The 26,597-nt window shown below is 43.4% G+C and overlaps 2 protein-coding genes across 5 annotated transcripts; one reads left to right on the top strand and one right to left on the bottom strand.

Annotated features, from left to right (window-relative positions):
- Positions 1–182: 182 nt before the first annotated feature.
- tacc1 (transforming, acidic coiled-coil containing protein 1) lies at positions 183–26,597 on the bottom strand. 3 transcript variants are annotated; one of them, XM_047332351.1, is made up of 13 exons: positions 26,445–26,597; positions 10,372–10,481; positions 6,575–8,363; positions 5,584–5,647; positions 4,767–4,956; positions 4,004–4,068; positions 3,480–3,611; positions 3,302–3,378; positions 3,152–3,195; positions 2,806–2,969; positions 2,609–2,715; positions 2,367–2,487; positions 183–1,769 (listed from the first exon to the last, which is right to left on the bottom strand). In XM_047332351.1, the coding sequence occupies exons 3-13, from the start codon at positions 8,290–8,292 to the stop codon at positions 1,704–1,706; spliced, it is 2,748 nt and encodes a 915-aa protein (XP_047188307.1). In that variant the 5' UTR covers positions 8,293–8,363; positions 10,372–10,481; positions 26,445–26,597; the 3' UTR covers positions 183–1,703. The 3 variants fall into 3 exon arrangements, with proteins under 3 accessions (XP_047188307.1, XP_047188306.1, XP_035486437.2); XM_047332350.1 differs by lacking the exon at positions 26,445–26,597 and adding an exon at positions 22,850–23,023; XM_035630544.2 differs by lacking the exon at positions 26,445–26,597 and adding an exon at positions 11,870–12,410.
- Positions 16,183–21,913, top strand: aggf1 (angiogenic factor with G patch and FHA domains 1). 2 transcript variants are annotated; one of them, XM_035630535.2, is made up of 15 exons: positions 16,183–16,400; positions 16,506–16,690; positions 17,027–17,126; positions 17,215–17,447; positions 17,705–17,836; positions 17,955–18,146; positions 18,325–18,394; positions 19,666–19,774; positions 20,030–20,081; positions 20,185–20,286; positions 20,370–20,535; positions 20,651–20,730; positions 20,815–20,942; positions 21,033–21,132; positions 21,239–21,913. In XM_035630535.2, exons 2-15 carry the CDS (start codon positions 16,514–16,516, stop codon positions 21,476–21,478), a joined length of 1,881 nt encoding a protein of 626 aa, XP_035486428.2. In that variant the 5' UTR covers positions 16,183–16,400; positions 16,506–16,513; the 3' UTR covers positions 21,479–21,913. The 2 variants fall into 2 exon arrangements, with proteins under 2 accessions (XP_035486428.2, XP_035486427.2); XM_035630534.2 differs by lacking the exon at positions 18,325–18,394 and adding an exon at positions 19,100–19,523 and having other exon boundaries at positions 16,184–16,400.

Here is a 26,597-nt window from a genome sequence, read left to right as displayed (position 1 = left end):
TTGGCTGAAAGAGCATAAAGGAAAACTGTTGTGAACTGTGGCTCCACTGTAGGGTTGAATAATGTCTGTCCGAAGTTGCATCGGTTTACGTTCATCACTGCAAAGACAGAGGCCAGTTATGTGTTTGTGGTTTGTCGTGCACAGCTGAAAGTATTCAGGCAAAGGACGACAGTGGCATCATATTAAATCTCTACCATTTATTCAGGAATGCACAAAATAATCTGAGTATATACTTAATTCTTCAATTTTACAAATATTATGGACAAAATTTAGAACACTCTTTTCACAAAGTATCAAATTCACACTTGGCACCTTCACTGTAACACCACTACAACTGGACAAAGTCACACTGAACCCCATCTCAACTTACACTGACATTTGGCAACTGGTTGTGCTGATGTAAAAGAGGGTTTCCAAACAAACCACAAAATCAGTCCTATATATATGATACATAGCTGAGCGATATCAGACCAGAAAATGTTCAGTGGAGATTTTACTATATAATGATAACCTGCTTCCAATCTGCTTACCATGAGAAGTAATGAAGTCCATCATATCAAGCATTAAAACTGTAAAACCCATGATGACTCACTATTGTTCAGAATATTTTTTATCATACAAGAAATATAATGAATACACTACACTTTGGCAACAGAGTTTGGAAACAACTACATTGAGGAACAAAAATATATATATATATATATATATTTTTACATAAACAAATTAAAGGCACACCAGCAACATGTGGTCTCACAGATAAAATATGAATATGATCCAAAAATATCTACATGGATGCAATATAATGTGCTTTTAAATTTTCCACACTCAAATGCAGAAAATGAAACATGGCACATGGTTTAATGTTAGAGTATTATTAAAAGCAAAGCTTTCACCACTTGAGACTTTTATCTCCACCCATCACTGTCAAAAAAATCACATGAAAATATTATATGAGTGAGTGTAAGTATGGTTTTCTTAAGTGCTTTTCAAATTCAACTATCCCAGAGATGTGAGGGGGCGCGAAGAACAATATGTAGAAACGTTGTGGTTTAACTTCAAAATAAGTGACAAAATGTAAAATTCAACTCAAGAAATTATAGTGATATTATTTAGAGCTCATTTAACGATGACAGAAAACAAGCAGCAGAACTTAATTGTCTGTATCACAGATAAAATTCCAGCAAAAAATATTTAAACATCATAAACTTAATACAGTATGATCAGTGTAGGCACTCCACTCAGTGATTTGTCCTTTCTGAAAACTGTATCTGTCTTACACTGTAGACGTTTTGTACTAAAATGTGTCTGTGCACATTTTCTTTCCCTTAGTTTCCACATTTTTTTCTACAGCTTTGTGTGAAACTTAAATTCTTTGTGATAGAACATTTTGGTTAATTGTTTTACACCAGAACCAACAGATGCAAATGGATTATTTATTAACCCAAACAATTGTCCTTGAACAAAATAATGGAATATAATCACTTTACTTTAACCTACCCCTCGTGATACATTTGTGCTTCTTAATTTACACAATTACATATTTTGTCTGGTTTCATATTTCAGTCGGAAAAATAATATGAGAAAGTGTAACCATTCTGTATTTCAATAATATCTATATTGTTATAAACATATGAGCTGACAAAGAGAAAGCTGTGTTCATGTACAGAATCACACATTGCAGTGCGAGTTACACTACAGGCCTCCTATTCTGTTCCCAGTTTGGATATCAGTTCATCGCAGATCTTGGTGAGCTCCTCGATCTCTTGATTCTGTGAGACAGACACAAGGTTTAGAAAATTATCTGAGAAACACATCTCCATAAAGGAGCAATCAAAACTTTTCTAAATCTGTAGGCAGAGAAAAAAGTTTTCTTGTGTCCTGCAGAACAGTCAATGTGGACAGGTCGTATCCACTTTGCTGCATTGCAAACAGGGAGAGATACTTGGTGACACTTTTGTTTTAATAAATGAAATACTGCCCCCTGGTGTTCAATTTGTTGTTGGCAAGCGTGCACTGTAAATGACAGACTATCACTATCATAAAACAACTACCATTAATCTGTGATTTCATATCTTTGGCCAAAAATCTCATTACACAAAACAGGAAAAGGTATGTTTTGCAATGCAAATACAAAAAAATGTGTAGCTCTTCATGGTGCAAAAAGTAAAAATCAGCTGGGAGCACAAATGTATTCAGATCCAAAAATGTGTGCTCAGTACCTTTTACCAAACTTTACAATTGAAAAGGGAAGTATCAGCCAAAACAGAAAACTTAATGCAAATCTCTCACAGCGAAGACCAACGTTTTTTTTAGCACACTCTTCCTTTCACCTACAAAGTTTGAATCATGTTTTCGGTCATTCCTACCTTTTGGAGCACAGCTCTTTCAAGTGAATCCACCTTCATCTGCTCCATCCTCAGGGTGGCGTTCAGTGCGGCTCCCTCAGCGTTGGCCTTGGCACGCACCTGGGCTATGTCTTCATTAGCCCTGCGAGTGTGGGAGTGGGGGAGGAAGAAGATGGACGGAAAGATTGTCAGAATCAGCCTTGAACTCCAAATTTTTCTAAAAATGTAAAAACCTGACTCATGGATGAAAACTCAACACTCACTTGTCCAGTTTCTCCTCAGCATGCACCTTGAGGGTTTGGTACCGTTGCTCCTCCTGCTTGATCCGCATCAGGTAGTCCTGTGCACACTTCTTCAGCATCTCCTCATTCTGGAAAGATGCATGTAGAGAATATATAGCGCACTGGCTATCACATAAAGGCGGACTACACTGCATAATGACACATAAAACTCTACTGACCTTCTTGAAGCCCTCCAGAACTCCCTTCATGGTCTCGTACCTCCTGAAGAGGTCAGCGAAGGAGCGCTCCACTGAGTTGAGGTCAGCCAGAGCCTGATCTCTCTCCAAGGTCAACTGCCTGACTGACTTACTGCAGGACAGGGTCTTCTGCTGCTGCTCATCCTCTACAGACAAGAGAGCACTTATGTGAGGAAAGGGCTTTACACATACTACATATGAGAACACATTACTTTGACTGTATTAGATGCCATTTCAGCAGATGGCATACAATAAAATTGGAGGTGCCGTACCTGGTGAACAAACAAAACTATGTAGGAAGTACGACCACCAGGTGGCGGCAACTCACCAATCATCTGTGCAACTGTCTTCTCATATTCTGCAACTATTTTCCTGTCAAGATAAGAGCAGAGAGCCGTCGTCTGTTAGCTTTACTTCTCTGGATGATTCACATTTTTCTACATTTGTGTTGTAAACAGGAAGCAAGGAAGCTTCGTACCTCATCTCAAAAACCTCTGCCCTGCTCTCCTCATACTTTGTCTTCCACTCATTCACCTCGATCTCTTTGGTGATGATCTGATAGGAAGACAGGACATGAAAAGAAAATAAATAAATAAATAAATGGACTGGATATGTTTAGATCTGAGATAGTGATCACCGTCAGATTCACTGTGTACCTCTTCTCTGATCAGGGTGAGGACTTCAGCCTTGTCCATCTCACTCAGCGGTATGTTGTCCTGGCTCAGGGCTCCTGTGTCGGTGGCCTCACTGCTCGTCATCTTCATCATTTGCTTCATGGTTACCTCACTCTGTGGAACATGTAGGAAACATGCTGTGTACTCAGCCTGACAAGAGCCTAATCCATTATTTCTTGATATGTGTAAGCACAACCCAGATATTTCAATTTTTCATGTGAGACAATAGCACTTGTCGTCACACGATGTCTTTGCAGAGAGTGCTATGGAAATACTGTGCACATGCGTGTTGACTTAATTAATGAAACATTTGCATAGCTCCACAAGTGCAAGTGGTTATATTAGATCAATATGGTGTGAGTAAAAACTATTTGATTCTTGTAGCTAAAGTACCTGTTGGGGCATCGGACTACAACACAAGTCAACTGAGATGAAGCACCGCTGGTGCAAAACAAGCTGCAAGTGTTGAAATATTGATGCGAGTCCCTGCCTGTGGTTATACTTACTATATCATCTTTCAGACTGCAGGTGTCCTTCTCCACCTGGTGATCTGACTTCTTGATCTCAGGACCTTTGAGGAGAAAAAACACAAAACAACGAGACATAAGTTAATTGTTCTATGTAGCCATATCTAAATTACAAAAAAGGAGCAATTCGATACAGTACATGTCAAAAATGTACCTGGACTTCATCATTAAGAATTTGGGAAACAAAAGAGTTTCAAAGAGTTTCCATTAGAAAGAGATGGTGTCAGACACAGTTTTGATGCACAACTGTAAGAAGCAGTTGTTCCCTAGTGTAATGTTTATGATTTCCTTATATCCAGGACAGGGATTCTGCTGCGTATGCATGCTCCATTTCTCTCACTCTCACTCTCCTTGTTCATGTTTTCCAATTCAACTGGAACCTCTCCAACACCCTGCACCGTGAATATGCCGGTACAAAATGGCATTTTCATGTTGTATCTCCAAATACACGATGAACAAAATACATCACAAGAGAACTTAAAAGGTGTGGTGGAACAACAGGGACCAGATACTGTGCCTGTGGATACAATAATTTAGTGTGCTTGTGCTGTCACTTATCAAAAACATGAATTTCTTCATGAACACATTGGTCAGAGAACTCTTTTACTGAATGTGAGAAGGGGAAAATGTGTCATATGTAGCCTGGGTGCTCCTTGTGTGTGTTATTTAGCGCCCAGGCTAAGTTATAGCTGATCACAAGTCTATTCAAGTCTTGAATATCTGAGTAAACTGAGAAACATACCATCCATGACAGACATATCTTTGACTGGCTGTTTTTTCGCAGGAGCTTTATTACATTCGGGCTCTTCCCTCTCCTCCTGGGTGTCCGTTGGCTGGCCCATGATGCCGGTGGACGCCAGCTTCTCCTCATCTGTGGCGTGATGAACCTGCTGAGTGATCTCTGGGGTCTGAACCGCCACCTCGTCTTCCCCCTGGAGACGAGAGGACAATATGGGAGCCACATTACAAAAGGATTTGTAGTCATAGAGCACTTTCACGCATCTCTCTGAATGAAAAAAAAAGATGTTTACATATAAACTGACTCTTTACAGAAATTTAATTTGCACGTTTAATAAAAACCTTGACTCTACCGAGTGCACATGAACCATTGTGAACTGAAATGTTCATGAAATGATGCTGGTACAGTAAATTCATTCAGACAGTCCGTGAGATCCAACGTAACCATAGTTTCAGTAACACATTCCAATTGTGTTAAGGTTTCTAAGGTGCTTTAAAGCTGCGCAAGAGTGTCAGGATATCTCCTGAGAGTGGAGGAAGTGATAATGTCGAGGGCCTGTAGGAGCAGCAGACTAATATCTGACAGAGTGATAAGTAACAGATCTGTCACTGTGCCAAGCTTACACTGGACACTGCTGATGCACGTGTGGGACTGTGTGTGTGTGTGTGTGTGTGTGTGTGTGTGTTAAGAGGTCAGGCCAAGTGGTTGGACAGCTGCTGAATAATGGACTTTGTGGTGTCACTGCAGTAAAGTGAAACATTTCAGCTGTCACAACACTCACACACATACAGATACTCATAAAGCCGAATACACACATTACCTGAGTACACACGTCAAGCACCAAGGGCTGGCTCTCATCATATTTCTGGACTTTACAGGTGTTCCTAAAAAAAACAAGCACATGACAATAACAGTTAGAATCTATATATAGACAGGAACTTGTGTGACCTTCACAAAAAAATCATCCATATTCACTGCTTACTACAACCACTAAGCTGCAAACATTCCTGTGCCTTGTTGCATGGCCCTATATCAGATGAGGTGCAGCAACAAACATGTATAACCACACTGGTGCTGCCCGGCTTCCAAAGGCACCACAAGACAGGACAAATTAAATTGTGAGGGAACGGCCCTGCAAGTTGAGGTGAAACTGAGGAAGACACGCACTCCTTCATACGTCAGTTCTGACATGGCACATGCCGTGACGAGAGTAATAATGGGAAGCGATGCATGCATGAAAGACAGCGTCGATAGTGTGAGTACTTACAACAGAAAACAGAGAAACTTGACTTTGTCAGATTTCCTGAGGCCAAGAGAAGTGGGGCGAAAGCAGATATTGGGGGTGGCGCAACAGACACGAAGAGGAAGGATGAAGGATGAAGGGGATACCGCGAGAAGTGGGGAGGGGTTTTCATAAGGGAACAAAGAACAGGGGGAAGAGACAAACGTGTTCAGCTCAGCATGTTAGAAACTCAGCAGATAGTTTACAGTTTGAGCATAAACGCAAGATGCTGACACCCCTTGAAAAGCTAAAACTAGTTTGAACAGTGCATAAGCACTGCCTATAAATAACCTATATGGGAATGGCATCAATGGTCAGTATGCAGTGTTAAGTGTTTGCCGTGTGTTCAAAGGATTGTTTGCTATGCATCCAGACACCCTCAGCCCAAGAAAGAGCAATGACAGGGAATAGATCTTATTACATGGAATCGTAATTAATAATTTTTTTAATTTAAATTCTGGGGTAAGAAAGGAAGATAGCAAACATATGGATGGAAATTCCACCTCAAGCCATTTGACTGCAGACTTACACGATTGTCGTCTCTTTGCTTTTCTTGGGGATCTGCCTCACTTTCTTCTCACCAGGCAAGTGCCCAGCTCTCTGTTTGCCACCGTCTTTTGCTTTCTTCTCAGGCTGAGCAGCGCTGCTGGACGAGTCCTCGGTGCTCAGGCTTGTGGAGGGTTTAAATGGGTCAACAGAATCGTCATAATTGTCTGGGTTGAAGCTGTAGGAGCCCTTAGGGATAGCTGGAGAGCTGCTCATATTTCCATTACTACCAAACGGATTGAAGTTGGGGTCATCCCACTGACTGGGATCAAAGTTATACGTTCCTTTCTTAGGAATAGGAAGGTCCTCAAGGTTCAGAGGCGCAGAAGAGTCTGAAACAGGCAAAGAAGTTTCTGGGGGAGGATCAGACACAGGTTCTGATATAGACTGGGAAATTGCTTCTGGTACTGGTTGAGATTCTGGTTCGGACACTGTGCGTTCTGGTGCAGGTTTGCAGGAAGCCTCTGATCCTGTGGGCCTCTGCTTCTTAGCTGAAAGTTTGCTGATTGTCTTTTTTTTACCTAATTTCCTCGGAGGTGGCTTGCTGACCGTCCCCTCGTCCAGACCGAACTCCAGCATCACAGGTTTGGTCTCCGATGAAGGCTCCATCATCTCTGCCTCTGCTGCTGAGCTGGCCTCGCTGACAGCAAATGAGCAACCGAGAGGCTCAAGCCTTGCTAGAGAGCTTGAACCACACGGTGGAGGAGAATTTTGGATTTTTGATCCACCGCTGGTAAAGGGGTTAAAGCTGATATCTAACTTGTCAGGGTCAAAGTTGTATGTGGCCATGGGTACAGGAAGTTCTTGTTCCTCATTTGATTGAGCAAGCTCGTTCAGGGAGGCTTTCATTTTCAAAGACGGAGGCTTAGATTTGCTGGTTTTAGTCTTTTGAGTGGGCTCTGTCTTTTTTGGGAGGCCATTGCACTCTAGTTCTGAAACAGCAAGAGGTTTTTCCTCAGGGGGCTCCAGAGTTTGACTGGGTGCAGATTCAGAACATGGTACTGAGTCTGGTTTTTGGGTTGGAGCTGGAACTGGAGCTGGAGCTAGACCTGAAACTAGAGCTGGAGCTGGAGTTGGAGCTGGAGCTAGAGCTGGAGTTGGAGCTAGAGCTGGACCTGAAACTAGAGCTGGAGCTGGAGCTGGACCTGAAACTAGAGCTGGAGCTGGAGTTGGAGCTGGAGCTAGAGCTGGAGTTGGAGCTAGAGCTGGACCTGAAACTAGAGCTGGAGCTGGAGCTGGACCTGAAACTATAGCTGGAGCTGGAGCTGCAGCTGGAGATGGAGCTGGAGCTGGAGCTGGAGCTGGAGCTGGAGATGGAGATGGAGCTGGAGCTTGAATTGGAGCTGCAGTTGGAGCTGGAGCTGGAGCTGAAACTGAAACTGGAGCTGGAGCTGGAGCTGGAGCTGGAGCTGGAGCTGGAGATGGAGATGGAGCTGAAACTGGAGCTGGAGCTGGAGCTGGAGCTGGAGCTGAAACTGGAGCTGGAGCCATGTCCGGGACAGGATCTGCAACTGGGATGGGGACTGGGGCTTGGGTTGGCTCAGGGGACGGAACTGGGCTTTTATCCTTCATTGAGGAGGAATCAGGGACAAGCACAGAGTCCAAAGCTTCTGGACAATTCTCTGTTTGTTCTGCATCTAGTATCTGCATGTTTATTTCCAGAGGGCCCGCCGTGGGGACGGCAGGCTCGTCCTGACCCATGTTGTGGCTGAGCAAACTACGCTGATCCTCGGCAGGAGAAGTCACTATCAGGTGCTCCTCCTGATCCAAGTCTGAAAGAGGAAATCCAAGAAAAAATATTAAGCCTAAAAAACAACAACATAAACCTAGTCAAAATGTGACAATTAAGACTACATACACCCTTCTGCTACGACATTCTCCCCAATCAAATGAAACTCTGTTGAAGGTGATATCTGATTGGCTCTCTGAAAGAAGGTTACTAGCCAACCAACCGTTCCAATGGCTGCTGTTGCCATGGCAATGTCTTACTATGAGGGCCATCATATTTGAACCATAGATTGTACATTCAGACACACAAATAAAAAGCACAATGATTTACTTTGTATGATGATGACTACAGTGAAAGCAACTATGGTGTCATTATTACCTCCTGGGCTGCGTTTGACACGTCAACATATTTCAGTATGCCTGTCATAATCGCCATTTTCATGTAATGTTATGTTGCTAGGAAACTAGCACTGCCTGCTGTGTTTCTACCTACTTCTGTTCACATTAGCATGTCGCCCGGGTGTCATTTTCAAAGAGTTCCTGCCTTCTAACATGCCCATACAAACATGACTTCATCCATATATTCAGCACTATGTTTTTTTTACAGAGCTTACAGAGTTTGTATAGAGGTAGAACACGTCACAACAAGGATAAAACTAACTCAGCTGCAGTGCCTTAAAATACACAAATCCTATCTGTGCATAATAGTTGTCTGATTATCTTCATTTGCTTCAACTTCTGTGGAAAACAAAATGAGAAATGCGAAGCATCCAGCTGTGAACGTAATCAAGTTTTATGTTTGGGGACTTTTTGTCACAAAGTCCTCGACAATCCATTAAATATTTATAAAGCGCCATCGTTGTATAGACTGATTCCGATGGAGTAATGGAGACTTTGGATGGGCACAGACAAACACAGCCGCCAGCATGTTTACATTCAAAGACGTTTACGGAGGCACTTCAGCTCCCGTCTGCCAGTTATAACCTGCTTCAGGGAGGGATGTTTGTGGTTGCAACAACAGTGAACTCCCTCCTCTCTACATTCTGGCTGACCTGTGCAATGTACACCTTTGCAAAATGTTGCTGGAGCTGTTTTACCGGAAGGTTTCAATCCTGACAAAACAACAGCAGCTTCATATCATCCCATGGTCTCCAAAAAAACCTGGGCTACTTCAAAAAATGAAAGAGAGAGAGCTGTTTGATGGTTCCAGCCTGATAACAAGCTTTGCTCAGTCACTCCCCTCATTGTGACCACTATCAGTGACCAGTACAAAACAGGGTGAACCAAAGCTTTTGTTGAACCTGTTGAAATTCCAGGGCAAAGGCCATTCCCACACTCTGCTACAGACTCCTCCTCTGAGAATTCAAATGACAGTGACAGTACTTCCGCCACCATCGCACCCGAAACCCACCCAAAGTCCCCGCTGCATACTCGTTTACATACCAAAGATGCAGGACTGCTTAACTATTAGCTAACCCGAGGTACCTGTAATAAAGCAATGCATTGTGCTTTTGATAGAATATAATACATGAGAAATGTGAATGCTTCACGACTTTTTAAAAAAAGGCAGGTAAATCCTTATTGAAAGCTGAAATGCAGTCAGTAGGTACATTCCTGAGACAGCAAACTATACATGTGTATCCAATTACTCTGCTGCGGTGAACCTGATACACCATGTGCACAGTTCAGACACAGTAGTGGGATTCATATATGCATAATTGTGCTATTTAAAGTGATTATTTGAACATATAAAATATATCTAGTTGACACATTTTGGGCACGTTTTCTTTCTTGCTGAGTTTGAAGACAAACACATGTGCACACATGTGATGTCTGAACATTTTGCACAATGTCAAAAGACTTGTTTCCATGGCAACATCAAAGAGTGACTCTTTCTGCTTCTGTTCTGTTCAATATTTGTTATGTTAATGAGAAACTCCGGTTCCCCCGAGGTGTTACTGTACAGTGTGTTTACGTCTTGGACAACTTAGGTCGGCTGTCTGTCCTCGCCCTTCTCAGTCGGCCTGTTGTTTTGCTCGGCAGTGGCCTCACCTGTTTTGTCTGCATCAGTGTTGTTGTTCTCCAGCTCTCCCAGGATGGTCGAAAGGCCGTGGACAGGAGTCGCAGCTTCGGGGGTGCCAAAATTACCCTCTGAGTCAGAGCTGTGGTAGTCAGAGAGAGAGAGTCACGGAGAAGAGAGAGGGAGAGACAGAGCGTGAACTTTCCAAACATTCATGAAATGAGAGAGGGGAACAGAAAAATCATTACATAACAGATGAGTGATCATATTACAAAAATACTAAGAGAAGGACATAGAAAAAACTGCTGATCGCCAAGAGCAAAAGGTTGAACTAGCGTTGTGAACTGCAACAGACCTTAACAAACCTACAGAACTGCTCTCACGGCAATAAAATGTGCAATATGTACAAGTTTATGCACAAATGTTGTTCCTTATTAAATCATACAGTGATGTTTTTTAATTCCAGATACCGTAGGACTCCTGGCTTCACGGCTTGTGACCTTAAAATCGAATGTGTGTCGATTTGTCTATTTTCTCTTCTTGCATTGTTTCATTTGAATAAAATCACGAGGAGGTAAAACTATCCAGTATTACATTTTTAAAAAGTCACGAAAAAGCAACTTCCACGTTAACACAAATATCTTACCTACCTCCCAGGCCGTGCAACACTGATCTAAGGGACGATGCCACAAAATTGTCGATATGTTTTTCATGCAAACCAAAAATAATTTGAATGTAATCATACACATAATTCGATGTATTAATCTTGTCTTAATGTCTCTAGATTCTGTGATCTGATTCATGCCAGCGATGGGGAGAATAGAGATGGGGCGAAAATATAGATGAAGTAAAAGACATACAGAGGAAGAGGAAGTAGAGCAGCCTACTATTTCCTGTTTCGTCGTAAGCACCAGACAGCATGAATTATAAGACTGTAACTTACTAGCTATAAGTGATCTAATCATTTTAAATAAAGATGTGAGCATCCCATCTGAATACAATTTGCACTATGTAGTGCATGGACCCTTTCCCACAGCAATTTGTGACTGTAATTATGAGTTTCAATTTGATCTGATCACTTCAAGGAAGCAACATCACACGTCTTGACACTACTCTGGTTAAATAATCAGAAAACAAACATGGATCTTGGCATTTGACTGTGGCCAGGATGATAATGTTATCAAGAACAGAGGCACAAACGCCTCAGTGTCCTGGGCACGTTTCATCTTTGTGTTTTCGGTTGATTACGTCATTCAACTAAATTGTACTTGACTGGCTCCTGCTGGGGTGTGTGTTGTTTCTGAGAATGTCTACTGTCTGAGGCTGACAAAGACATTACGTTCAAACACTGTATGTCACAGTCTGAACCATAACCACACCAGAAATGTGTCGGACGGGTTTGTTTTCCTCCTCTCTGTCTCCAGTTCATTTCATCCAACCGTCACGGAGATTCCTCAACCTGACATGTAAACACACACATGTACCAATGCCCCCTCCTCCAGTCCGCACAGCGAGAAGCACACCACTTGCCTGCAGCCTTGAGATCTCTCCTCCTCCTCCTCCTCCTCATTTTCCTCGCCTCTCTCTCCACGTTGCTCCCTGTCTTCACTGGCCCCCAGCCCCTCTTCATCCTCCTCTTCTCCCTCTCCCCCGCGCACCGCTGTCCACGTCCATTTGGCCCACGACACAGGTGACAGCCAAGAAGACATCGCTCCGCTCTCCTCAGGGATCCTCGGCCCTCTGTTGACTCACTGATGGTCAGGGACTGCTTTTCCTTCCAGCCCTGGACTGATTCTTTTTTCTGTGTGCCTCTTCCTCAGATCTCCACCCGACCCAGTGCTCTCACATCTTTCCACAGAGCTGCTCTCTTCACACAAGCTCCCAGTTTCCCATCAAAGGAGACATTTCTTTTACACTCTCCTTTTTGTATATTCTCAATCACAAAGAAGACTGCCAGCTGCCGTCTCTTCTCCTCTTTTCCAGTCACGGTTCCTCTCTTCACTGCCTCTGTGGCAGAATACCACAGCTTCTGATCAGCTGGTTTCCAAAATGCTGTTCTCACTCTCTCCTCTTCTAAACCCCCTCAGACCTCTCCCCTCCACATCGGGCCAGTCCACCGAAGGAGAGCGCAGAGGGGGGAGGCAGGGTTCTTGTATACAGCTCTTCTGTACTCAGCACAAGGAGTTCCCCTGTGGTTGGAGAATGGTACTTCCCCGTCAGGCTGCTCTTCTACTCTGTAGCAGAAGGAGGGAGTCAGAAAACAAACACAGGAGGAGGAGGAGGAGTTGAACGGTTGGGGCTCCACATTTTACAGCCCAAAGAGAGATTAGGAATGTGGGGCTGGATTTTAAAGCCTCCTCTGCTCCCCCAGGCTTTGAAACAGTTAACTGTTTCTCCCATCCAGTGGCAGGCAGGCATGCGTGACCGCGGGAACCTGTTCTGTAGCCTCAGGTTCTCTACCTGGCTGGATTCAATTTGTCTGCGGTATAAACACTAAGCTGACGACAATGGCCTTCAATGCACTCATTGATTGCCACCAAAAAAACAACCCTTGTTGCATCCGACTTGCGTAAACTATGAGTGTAATCAAGTAAATTGGAAGGAAAGATGACATGATATCACTCATGAGGTGTGTCTGAACCACCTCGGCAGCACGAGCGGCAGTTTTTCTAGAGCTAATGCTGACAAACAGGAAAAAAAGCCACTCACTATAGTGAACAAAGGAAAAAAAACTTATAGAAGAAAAGACTCAAACGTAGCAGCATCCCAATCAGAACCACTGCTTCAAAAGTGGTTTGCATTTGAGTACATTATGATTAGCAGCAGTTATCAAATCAATCACCTACATGTGTGAGTTTTCAATTCCAAAATCAAACAAATATAGGAGCTCCAAAGTGAGCTCAGACAGTGTATTAAGAATAGGTTAAATTTTTCCTCAAGTCTATCCTTAAGTAATACTCCATATGACAGAAATATGGATCTCTGCAATCACTCCTCCTGTTCACAATGGCTGTAAAGTGATCCCCTCAAAATGCTTCCCTACAGGAAAAGATCCATAGTTCTCTGAGAATAAATGCATTCCAGATATTAACCAGAAAGCAAAATTTAGGCTTCAGCAGCTGCAGTTAGTCAATATGCATCTTAAAATGTTACACTCATATTAATACACAATAACTTTTTGTCACTGGGGCTTAGTTGACACTTAGCAAAGACAAACTGTGCAGGGAGACAGAACGAGAGCATTCTGCACTACAATGGCTGTAACTTCTTGTCAAATAAAATGACAAAGCATCTCCTGCGCATTGCTTTCTGATGTTGTCCTCCAGTGCCAGAAACTGAAAGGTTTGGCTCGACGACCACACAGCAGCAAAACTCCTCCCAAATTCCCACCGAGGAGCAGAGACACACGTGCCGCAGTCAGACTCAGAGTTTCCACATTTGACCAGCAAAGGGTGGAGTTTGTCCCTTTGCCCAGTTAATGTCTGGGTCTCGTGGAACATGTGGAGCTGGGTGGAGGGCGACTGGGCCCCAGGATGCACTGATGAGGTGCAGGTAGTAGTTAAGGGGCAGTTTAAAGATTCAAGATTATAGTTAAAGTTTTATGAATCATGTTGTCTTTATTCTGAGCAGTTAGTCTCTCTTTCTCGTCTGCAAGATGTTTGCCTACAACAGTACCAGGCTTTCCTCTTTTTAAATTGACTTAGCCACAGTCAAGACCTTTGGTAGCTCAGTGTTATTACAACAATGGGTGGTTATACTGCTCAATAATCCTTGATAAGCAGTTAGGTCCTAAAGTGTTTGATCAATAGATGAAGTTAAAGAACGCTAGAAAAACCTGAAAGGGAAGGAATGATGGTGGTGTGTTTCCTACATCTGTTTTTTTGTTTGTGTTTTTGTAGCGCTATGTTGATGTCTGAAAAGTGGAAAGAACATTTAAGACTCTGTTTCCATGGATTCCCTGTTTATTCCAAATGACTGCACCAGAGCAGTCAGTGAAAACTTATGGTAGCGAAGGATAAGTAGGTTACGTAAGAAAAACGTTCATATTACAATCCCTTATGCAAAATCACCATATGTTGCTCAGAATCAATTTCAAAACACTAAAAAAACACGTTTTTTTTCTTTCACTTTTCCCAAACTGCCAGTCGTCCTCAGGGAGGACTTTGGGACGCGAGTATTTCAGGTCTAAAATAAATGGCATCAACAAGCATTAGTAAGTAGCGTGAGGCAGCTGTGCGTGTCTCCAGATGGAAGACCCACCTATTCTTCAATGCTGCACCACCACCACATCTACCATGGCTCCTGCCAAGAAGTCTGACGCTCCACCAATATCCAAACACAACTGAAAAGAGCTCAGATTTCAAACGCGGTGGGAGGAACCTGAAAGTCAATTTTGAGAAAGTCATTAAAACTAGAAAGAGAAACAATCTGACTTCCCCAACAGATTGTAGAGTTGTTCTCAGTTAACACAGCAACTCAAATTCTGCCATTCACTGTACAAATGTGACTCATGAGACTTTTACGATTAGTATCCACGTCTATGTGTCTTAGCATCCACTAATAGTATTTTTCTCACAGGGCTGTGTCTATAGTTTATTCCTCAAAATACATTTTAGTCATGAACAAAAATGTGTTTTAGTTTTAAACAACAATACTGGAGCCACATCATTACATAACAGCCCTTCCTCTGGAGCCTGAAATAGGTTCAGACACACAGGGAGATGGCCTGGTCTTGGCAAGCGTCAGCAAACTGCCCCGAGTGCATCAAACATTCCCTGTTCTTTTTATATCAATTCATTTTCCAAGAATGGAAATTAATGAGTAGGAAGAAAGTGAGTCACAATTGTGACCAGAAGAGTGGAAATGTGATTGTTTGAGGAACAACAGAGGGACGGGAAGGACAAGTAGAGCAAGGGCCACTGACAGGCTTGATTTGTGCAACAGCATACAGCAGTCCTCACTTCTGCCTTATCATCACAATGAGGGAACCCAACATGTCAGTCCACAAACAGCAAACATTGACAGATGGAAAACACAAGCTGCACAACGTGAGTCGAACAATCAGCAGCCAAGATCTGCAGGCGTCTAACAGAAACGGTTAAGCTTTGACTTAAAGTTATGACCACATCCTGCCACAAATGACTGTGAGCCCATTCTTCAGTCTCTACAGTACCAGAAAGGCCAAATCAGTCGTCTGAGTATGACTCTAGTTGCCAGAATCAGTGTGTTGCATTGACATCTAGTGGTCAAAGACCACAATAACAATTGGAGAGTGCACAGAAATAGCCACTGCACAAAATGGTGTTATGTGTCATTACATATTTCTGATAGCTTTAAACGCCATCAGTTGAAACACTCAATCAACAATGTTCATACTGGAATAAGCATGTGTCATGTGAATACAGTACAAACTCCATTCACATTCAATATGCTCACTAAAGTATACTGCATTATAAATAATGCACACGACTGCACACTAACTGCTATAGCTCAACAGTCATGCAAACCTAATTGTGTTGCACCTTCATATTTACCTGCAAACATAAAAGAGTCATAAAAGATAGGACACAGAGCAGGGTTTTGTCTTTTATGTCACTTGCTGCGCTCCGTAGCGATTCATTATGCCATTAAACACTTAATTAAATTCTGGAAAGTGCACTCAATTTAAAAGGGATTGTGGGAGGAAGGAAGGTCAAAAGATGAAAGCAATGCTTCTGGTTATGCGTTATGGCTAAAACTATGAACGCGGTTCACCGCTAGGCGGCGCTGAAGCTCTTGGTGATGTGGCAGATCGACAGCGGGAGAAGAAGTCCGCCGAACCCGAAGAAGAAGCACTTCCGCCGCGGCGCGCCTCACTCTTAGTAAATGGCGGTCGAGAGCAGGGTGGACTGTAGACGTTCCCACGGTTATAACTCTAACTGTCTAACTATCTTCTAAACATGTGCTGGGGTGTGTCGGAAAAACTGGCTGGTTACAAGATGTTTATTTTCAACTTTCAGGTCGGTTCATGCGCCGCGCGGACAGGAAGCCCACCGACGAAGAGGCGCAAACCACACAGGCGGTGAGCAGAGCGGCGCGATGCAGGTGTCGTCAGCGGGCAGAGGAGCTAGCTGCCTTGACCTGTTCACCACGTCATTCAATAACTCGCGCACGTTCGTGTCTTCAGTTTGACTGATGGAGAACGACGACGGAGCGAAGTGTGAAGTGGCCGAGCTGCTGCTGAAGGTGGACTCGCTGAAGCAGGAGCTCAGGGAGTGCAGGACCGAGCTGGTGAAGCTGCAGAAGCAGCTCAACCAGTCCGAGAGACTCCAGCGGAGCACAGAGAGCTACAACGAAGACCTGAGGAAACAGGTGAGTCCACCCAGCGACCCTCTGCTCACAGAACGTGTGGTGGAACAGACCATCAGAACCGATTGTGCAGAGCTGTCCACCACACTGCTTGTTAAGATGAGAGGATAACTTCAGTGTTGTCAACACTGAAAGGTATTTATTCATTCTGTAAAGCCCTGTTCTAATGTTCACTAGCAGCTACACATTATTCTGAATAGGTCAACCGAAATTATTTGTTCCTTTTTAATTTTCTTGATTAATACGTTTCCTGAAATAAATCAGCCTGGATTTGTGAGTCATCACGATGGTATTATCACGTTAGGACGGTTTGAATTGATCCGAACTTCATTGGTTCAGGTTGATCAGCTGAGCGCAGAGATCCACGAACGGAAGAAGAAGGATAAAGACAGAGTGAACGGGGAAACTCAGACGGAAGAAAACGTGTGGACGGAAACCGGTGGGTAACTTTGGTCGTTTAATTGGACCAGATCGGTTGGACAGGAAGTGTGAGAATTGTTGCAAATGTTTTTAATATTTCATTCCAGATTATTACAACTACTACTATGGAAGCTACTGTCAGAACCCTGAAGCAGCAGATACTCAGGAAGGCCTGGACACAGCAGCAGCGGACGGAGCAGCAGTGGACGGAGCAGCAGTGGACGGAGCAGCAGTGGACGAAGCTGATGACAGCAAAGCGGCAGAGGTTTCAGCACCAGACGAAGCAGCAGCTGCAAATGAGTCAACTCGACCTGACAGCAGTGTTGCAGTCACAACAGAGGTCCGTTTGAAGTCATACTTAGCTCTAAGTTAGCTGTATTAAAAAAGTTACAAGAAGTGAAAATATTTGATTGATTACAGTATGAATTGCTCAAACATTTTGTTATCAGAATATTTATTAATGGTTCACCTCATGAGCCACTTGTCTGTGTCAACACTTTTCCCACATACCGAAATAATGTGATGCTACTCGACTAAGTAGAGTTCATAAGTTTCTGTGTGTGATATGAGATAGATACATGATGTTGTCTCTTCTAGGAGGGTGATGCAGGATCCATAGCTGACATGTTGAGGGCCACTGCTGAAGAGGCAATGACACAGACTGGGTTTGTCTTTGACGAGACTACAGGGATGTACTACGATCACAGCACAGGCTTCTACTACGACTCGGTTCGTCGACCGCTTCTTTTGGTGTCCAGCAGAATTCATCTCGGAAGCTATTTTTTGACAGACATTATGTACCAGTAATTTGATTTTTTTTTTTTTTTAAAAACTCTCTCTTTCTCAGGCCAGTCAGTTGTACTACGATGCAAACACAGGTATTTACTACTACTATGACGCAGAGAGCGGCCGATACCAGTTTCATTCCAGGATTGAGGTGCCTGCTGCGCAGACTGCGACAGAGCTTTGTCCAGACAAACACACTGCGGAAAAGAAAGGCAGGAAGTTCAAGAAAGGGGCCAAGAAAACGGATGATAAGGTATGTTAGCGACAGGGTTTTTTTATTGATGCATGAGCGCTTTATTCTTTTGTGGCTGACAGCTGGCTTTTGACTTCGTATAGTACCCCTTAACATTGTTGGTCTCAGTCTTCAAACACTTGCTTTTGGTATTAATTTGAGGTTAGTTCACTAAAAGACAACTATTCCTCTGACCTAGGTGCAAGAGATGACTAGCTCATTGGCTAAAATGAAGATTTCCTCTTGCTGGAATACTGCTTCACACAGAGGTACTATTTTAATACCACCATCCTGATCATTTCAAAATATTTCTTTAACCAGGGACTTGGTTGTATATCGTTTACCATCAAAACATGTCCTTCTATACATTCCATTAAAAAAATAAGTCACGTTAAGAGTTTGTAGTAAACGCATTCATACAATACATCTTTCATACTTTATAGATATGATGCAATCCTTTACACTCGCATCATTGCCTGTGTTATCAGAAATCAGAAGCCTCACGCCCACTGGTTGTCATTCTGTAGAGAAACCATGTACATTTTCCCAGTGGGTTGGGGGCATATCAAGCTGTTCAGTAACAGATCAAACCTCAAAACAATCAATAATCATGTCAAAACTAAAATACTAAAGCTCAAGCTGTAGTTCAACCATAAAGCATTTATCATTTTGTCAGATCTTTCAAACAGTTTGATGTGATCATTACTTTCTCTGTACTTTGTCATAAACTTTGTACGACTCAAAGATTTATTAACCTGTGTGTATAAATCTGGCGGCAAACCAATACTTGGATAAGTGAGGACTTTAGTGTTAAACCTGAGCTGATGTGGTTCAGGTCTGCGGTGAATTGTCTTTGAAGACTGAGACAATGCATTGTGCCAAAAGGCTCTGGAGCTACAGTACAAAGCCAGCTGGCCTGCTGTCAGTGAACATGACTGGAGGTGGTAATCACATCATTGACTGTCTGATGGCAGGAACAACTAACATCTGATGATATTAAGTTGGAACAAGAAGAGAATGACTGGGTGGAACTGCGGACAACTAAGAAGACCACGGAATCACGGAAACTGAAGCGAAGGTCTCGCAGTGCAGACTTGGCTCCACGTCAGGAGGAGAGCGACAAATCTTCGTCAAAGAGGAAGAAGCAGAAAAACGGTTCACGCCACGACGAGAAGGAAAGATCAAAGAAGAAAAAGAAGAAATCTAAATCATCAAAAGTTAAGCGGAAGAAGAAGAAAAGCCCCGTTCAGAGTGATGACTCGGAGGGGAACAGCGAACCGGAGGAGGGTGAGATAACGGAGTCTGAGAAAGACGAGTGGGAGTCCACTCCTTCGTCGTCCACGGCCTCTCCCTACATGGAAAGCCCAGAATCTGAGATGGAGACTCGGAGTCAGGAAGGTGAGGGGAAAAACAAGCGGAATTTCACGCGTGTGCTGGGCGCACACGCTCTTTAATAGTAATTTGTTTGGAGATTTGTTTTTGCTGGTGTTGACAGTGTTTTAATTGTCTTGACTATTTTGTGGCTGTATTTTTCTTGCAGTCAAAGACATTTGGCCTCCCTGTGTACGAGTGACAGTGGTCAGGTCTCCAGTGCTGCAGGTGGGCTGTCTGTTCATCATCACAGCCGACTCTCCAGCCACCATTGGCAGGTTTGTCTCATTTAGTCTTTTGTGAAGTGACAACATGACAGCGAATGTTTGATACTTGCATACCAAGGGCTTAAAAATAAGTGCCTGCATTTTTATAATTAGGAGTTGTTAATCCTGAGGCTGCAATACTGAGCTACACGACAGGACGAGTATTGAAAAGTACATCCTCTTTGTCAGTTGTTAATTGATCTCTCACTCTGATAATATTTGCCCAGAAATCTTATTGAAGCCCAACATGATGTCTTTCTGTTGCAGAGAAAAAGATATGGATCATGCAATTCGAATACCAGAGATGGGAGTCAGCAAGGTAAGCCCCCCCTTACTTGTATATTTCTCTAGGGATCAAATTTGTTATTTGTGTAATAAAGGGTACTGTGATGTTTCTAACTGTAAACTGTGTCTGTTTCCAGCTCCATGCAGAGGTGCACTTTGACCAGGGGCAGCAGAGCTACATGCTGGTGGACCAGGGAAGCCAGAACGGAACAGTCATCAATGGCAACCGAATCTTACAGGTCAGAATTTTCTCCGTTTGCTGCCTCTAAATAAAACAAGAAGAAGTAAGCGGTGACGTTATCAATGAATATTTCTCCGACAGCCCAAAGCCAAGTGTGAGCCGCATGCGCTGATGCACGGTGATGAGGTGAAGATGGGAGAGACTGTGCTCTCCTTCCATATCCACTCAGGCACTGACACCTGTGACGGATGTGAGCCTGGTCAGGTGATGGCTCACCTCAGCAAGCACAGGAGAGCGGAGACTACAGGTGAGCAACCTCTACAGGAAACGCACCCACGGTAAATCAAGGACAATGGTTTTCGTATAGATTCATGAAACCATGATATATTTGGCTTCCCTCTCACAGTTTTTTTTTTCTTAAGGTCCTACTCTCACCAAAGAGGATAAAGAAGCTCTGAGGCAGAAGGAGCTGAAGCAGATGAAGGCCAAATATGGCCTGCAGGTGAGTGAGATCCGGACCAGCAGCAGTTTTAGTTTCAACACCCTTCTTCTCTTCATTCACCTCTGTGCTTTTCTGTAAAAACAGAGCAGTGAGTATGAGGAGGTCAAAGCCGTGAGGAACCCCAAATACCAAGACCGAGCAGAGTCTCGTCGACAGACAGTGGGCAGCGAGGGCGCTTTCCAACGAGACGACGCACCTGCTTCTGTTCACGAGTAAGTCTTTGGCAGTTTGACTGTCGCCAAACAAGTTATAATACAATAGATGCGAGTGGTAATTGTATATTGTGTTTTTTTCTTTCAAAGGGAGATCAGCGAAGTCAATAAAGGAAGGAAGATGTTGGAGAAAATGGGCTGGAAGAAAGGAGAGGGACTGGGCAAAGAGGGAACTGGAATGAAAGCCCCTGTGAGAACGCTGGAGATGTCTCACTGGCTCATCTGCTTTTGCATAGATGTATTCCAAAGCAACAAACTGAATTGATTGTCTTCACTTCTCATTCCTCTCTCCCTAGATTCAACTGAAAATCAGAAAGTCTCAGTCGGGTTTGGGAGCCAGTGCTACCATGTCCCTCGACAGCGTCTCTCTGACCAGATCAAAGTCCCAGAAGAACTGGGAGAAAGCCAGAGAGAGATTTGCTGATTCATGCCAGCCTGACGCTGTGGCCTGCAAAACACTGAGCAAGGCACCCAACCCCTGGGTGAGAGGAGAAGAGGCGGAGACCACAAACACTACGACAGACAGCCAAAGTTAGGAGGAAGTGAGGATGCATATATTAATTGTGAAAATTGAGGACGGAATGCTATTTTTTTAATCAGTTGGTTCATTTGTGTGTTGGATAAAGAGCCCAGCAACAAATAACACCAACTAACTTTGTTCTGAAGAGAACAGAACGTGGCCATCGGTGTTGATTTTGGAACCGAATTCAGATCTAGTTTGGTTTCAGTCAACATAAATTAAAGGCATTTTACAGTTTTTGTGAGTAAAGTTTACATTTTTGTCATGCATTTTTTATTTTCATGACATTTGAGCATTTTGCAGCCTAGGCTGTCATCATCTTTGTGTACAGTGACCATGGTAACAGGTGGAAGCCGTTTCTGCTGATCATGAAGGAAACAGTTCTGCTAATCAGGAGCGAAAGTGTGATTTCACAAATGCCGGAATAAACGGAATAAGACTTTGGAGTAAACCTGTCCATTTGTCCGTCTTTCACACCATGTGGTTATTTGATGCTAAAAGGTGAAATAGGATTTTTCTAAAATCACCTTTTATTTAGTTTTCAATAAATATAACACTATAGTTTTCATTGAGAAATTTAAACGCATCTGATCAACAAGTATTATGTGACCAATGATTTCTCTGCACAACTTGAGCTGTGCATGAACAGAATTTGCAAAAGTTTCCTCTGCTCCATAAGCGACCAATGTGGGATGTTGGCTATCCACAACACTTCAAGTTAAGTTACTGACAAACTCACTGTCCCGTGTGTCAGATCTGCCATTGTACCTCCCAGAACAAGAGGACGTGGATTGCCTCGAGCAAATATTGACACAGTGAAGCTATTTGTCTCACAATGACATCACACTGTGATGAGACAACTGTGGACGTGTTCAGGCAGCCCTGTAAACTGATCACGTTAAACCGGTCACAGCCGTGTCCAAACAAACAACCAAACCCCTTTTATAAATGTTGCACACTAAGTTTTGTATATTCTGAACATTGGTGGTTCTAAGATTCACTGTTTTTCTACCTAAGATCAGATCCCATGTTAATGTCATTGGTGGGTTGGTTGCTTTAAAGCTGACAGACGCACTCGGTACAGTCTGTGGATTCATTTTGAGGCTGTGTGAATATTTGCACGTGTGTGCAAGTGTACGCTTGAACAGAGGCCAGTCGCACCATGTGGAAACAGACTGCAAGTGAGTGCAGCCACAGGTTCATTGTTGTATTTTACATTACAGTTATAGTTCCAGGCATGGATGTTACTGCGTGCCACATAAAAGTCACATTTTTGTTTATAGTTCAGCTACAAGCAGCACAAGTTTTAAGTCAATGAACTGAAGATTAGATGCATTTGATCTAATGCTGTAAAGCCTGGATCAAACAGGTCAGTGGTTTGACTCACATGGTGCTGCTCGTGCGAGTCCTTGAGCTGTTCCGCTTGCTGCCCTTCCTCTGACTTATGGTGCCTCCCATTTTGATGTCCCCTCTCCAGTCGATGGACGGACACCAACACCAGTACAAGTGTTTTCCCCTTAGCTAGGAGGCATACTCTCCAGAGACCAGTCACTGGGAAACACTGGTGCCCTGCTGTCAAATTCCTTCCTCTCCCTCTGCAGGTAGGTCCCTCCCCGTCCCGAGTCTCCGCCCTCGACCTTCTATCAGCAGCTGGTATGTGCCCGGTTGCATTGGGTAGAAAGTCCCAACCATAAAAAGATGAAGTCAGTCATGAGATAAAGTGGGAATTCATTCTTGTGTAAGGACGTGGCTCAGGGCTCTCTGAGCGATCTGGCTTGACCGGTACTCCACACCCCGAGAGCGATCGGAGGAACACTGGGCCGGTGTTCTTTAAAGTGCATTCATTATGTAGTTCTTTTTTTCTTCTTCCAGAAGTTATGCACAACGTGTGAAGTGATTCTTGGTGCTTTAGGACCAAGTCAGCTGATTTGAGTTTTTTCTCATGCGGCCTGCTGCTCGACAATGATATCAGACAGAAGATCTGTTCTGTTTCTCAGGCCATGCTAAACCCAACACTAGTGTCTACAGAGGTGCAAGTGTAGTTTTCTCTCTTACAGTGAGAAAAAGAGACTGTTCCTGGCAAAGAAAAACACCCACTGCATTTTAAAATGTGATCAGACAAAGAAGATGTGTTTTTTGTCTGCAGATCACAAAGTTTTGTCTTTACAGTGGAGTGTTTCAGGTGTTCAGGTGAAGTTCAAGTCCTCGCCCCCAGTGGTTAAAGTAACACTTTACATAAGTATCAAATTCAGTATATTGTCAAACTAGTAAAGTAAATAATAAGATAGTTAATAAAAGATCATTTAAATGTTTATAGTTTATAGGCACTTGTAAGTTCAACTTCACATAGATCACCTCAGGAGAAAACAGCTTAGGGCCCAGCAGTTGGACTGTTTTTGAAAGGTTTTGATATTGATCTTTTGCTGAGACTGTCGCATATGTCGATTCAACTCTGTTGTTATCTAGTGTTTAACTAATAATAATAGCTGTGCTCCTGTTATTATGTGCACCCCTCATAGTGGATGCATTTTCTATCGCAGGAACCTGTGAACAGTATTTGTTTTGGCCATCCTTCCCCAGGGGGTCACATGATAACCAGAGGATGTTTTTGTGAATAGCCCAGAGCCTGATATCTATGATTCTTCAAATCAAACGTGAAAAAAAACAAACAAACAATTCTTCAGCTGGAGTTAAACATGACATGAACTGGTAGAGTGTGTACACTACCACAGTCTCAATCGATTCCTGCTTTGTTGAGTAAGAGCAACTCTGCAACTTCCTCATCATCATCATCATCATCATCATCCATATTTTCCCCACATAGGACAGGACGTCATCCATGTCCATGGCTTTCCATTATAGTGACGGGCTTGGCTGTGCTGCAAGCCTCGGTGAATGGAGTCTGTAATTTTGGAAAATGCGCCTCAGAAAAATAGAGTTCAGCGAGAAAAACACGTCATGACGGGTTGAAAAGGCTTGAATTGAAGTTGCGTATATTTAGAGCTTGTCCGCTGTGGTCCGCTGTGTTGCGTTGCTCGGAGCTGACCACAGCTTGTTGTACTCTGAAGTGCTGGTAACAGTGTGTTTATGGGAGCAATTCAAACAGCTGCAGAGAAGAACAAGTCCTTGTACAATATGTGTTGTACACATAAAAACAGTCATGGGCAGATGTGAGTGATCACAGTCCCAAAATGAAGACAGTAGCTCTATAGAGAGACGGGAGATGTTTCTTTGCAGTCCACTTCACTAAATACGTTATGTTGCTCTGGTGGTGCACAGATTAGGAGATGAAAAGAGAAATATAATATAGTTTGAAAACAGTTTGCGTAACTAAATATAATAGTTCACATCTTCCACTATCGTAACTCTTTCCAAAGAACAGTAATCGTTTGTGAATTTTCAGTCAGTTACACTTCATTCCTCTCTTTTTGGATCCAACTCTGTGTTATGGCAATCTCAGTCTGTGCCTGTGATTCCATTGAGAGGCATAAGCCACCCCCACCACAACACTACGCACGCACGCACGCACGCACACACTCACACTCACACACACACACACGCTCGCGCGCTTCCGGCTCAGTCAGCCACGTCCGTCTAGACCGGCTAAATCTCAGGCTGAAAACACTTGATAATACTATTTTAAAACATGATTGTCATCCTTGGATAGCAGTGGAACGAGATTCCATTTCAGCAAAAAATTGCACTTGTTGCACATTATAGTGTCCACGCAAGGAGAAGGGAGATCAGGAAGTGAGGCTTTTAACTGTTTCCAAAGAGTTCACAGGTCATCAACTTGATCTTCCTGGCTGAGAGGAAATGATCCTCATTCCAACCACATTCCAATGCAAACACGTTTTTTTTTTTTTTCAATTCATGAAGCAAGCTCATTCAAAAATTCCCTTTATGTTGGGATAAAATGAGGAAATTAGGTGACCCTATTTGGAATTCTTGCTGAATGATTGCTTATATAGAAATAAAGCAGATGATGTAATCCTACCAAAGTTGCCATAAGGCTTCTGTTTGTGTATGTGACGGGGAGAAATGACCCTTCCCATGTGTGTCAAGCCGTGTCATCCATCTTTAAATGAATACCATGTTCAGACCAAAATACTTCTCCTCCAAAATGAATGGAAATTCCATCAACGCAGTGACTCAGTCAGAGGCGCTGCTGAAAAGTCTTCCACCCATGTCTTTTCCTGCTGAGGGCCCCAAGCCTCTGGGTGTGTCTCCGTGTGACCTCATCTTCCCAGAAAACCCTCCGGAAACATCGGCAGCACAAGCGACCCGCATGATGCAGCCTCCGTGCAACTTGTCCACAATAACAGACCAGCCAGTTTGTGGAGAAACATCTCACTCGGCTTGTTACATCAACAACACTGATGGTGGTGCCTGTTCATTCAACCGGAGTGTGTGTGTTTGTGTATGTGTGTGTGTGTGTGGGTAGGCAGACTACGGCATCCTGTTTATGCAGCCTGGTCACTGCTTTGGCTCATTCTGAAACTTAACAAGCCGTCAAACTTTCAGGCGTAACCTCATTGTTCTTGCAAAAGTTCTGTCCATTCAAATCTTTGTGACTAATTACACTTCTAGGGCAAAATTTAGAAAAAAAATCGAATGAGGGCAAACTTTCTTCAACATGCCTTCTTACACGCTGTAACAGTTTTAATGAACAGAACTGCTTTACAGCTCGGAGCATCACACCCACAACAGTCTGCTGGGTCATAGTGAGAGGAATTATAGCTTCATGAAAAGAAGCTTTGTGTTCACGCGAAAAAAGACAATAGCACCGGCACGGCAGCAGGACTTTCAAACCCCAGACACAGCACATTCAAAGAGTCATCTGACATACTGTCCAAAAGTCGGCAGATCAATACCAAACAGCTCACACAGATAACCTACGCAAACACATAACGCCATGGGTAAGGCTGCACTCGACCGGCAGGCAGCCTGTCACACTCTGGGCTTCAGAGTCTAAATCATACCTCGACTTCTTTTTAGGATTGGTGAGCTGGGACCGGTCTGCTGTGACGTCCCTGGTCAGTGACAGATGTCCTACAGGGAGTCAGAGTTCAGACTGCTGCCGCTGCTGGAGCTGCCGCTCTCCGAGTGAAAATACACGTTCCCTCTGAGTGGTG

The sequence above is a fragment of the Scophthalmus maximus genome, chromosome 6 (genome assembly GCF_022379125.1).
Source record: "Scophthalmus maximus strain ysfricsl-2021 chromosome 6, ASM2237912v1, whole genome shotgun sequence".
NCBI classification, from domain to species: Eukaryota; Metazoa; Chordata; class Actinopteri; order Pleuronectiformes; family Scophthalmidae; genus Scophthalmus; species Scophthalmus maximus.
This window is presented reverse-complemented; position numbering and strand designations above follow the sequence as displayed.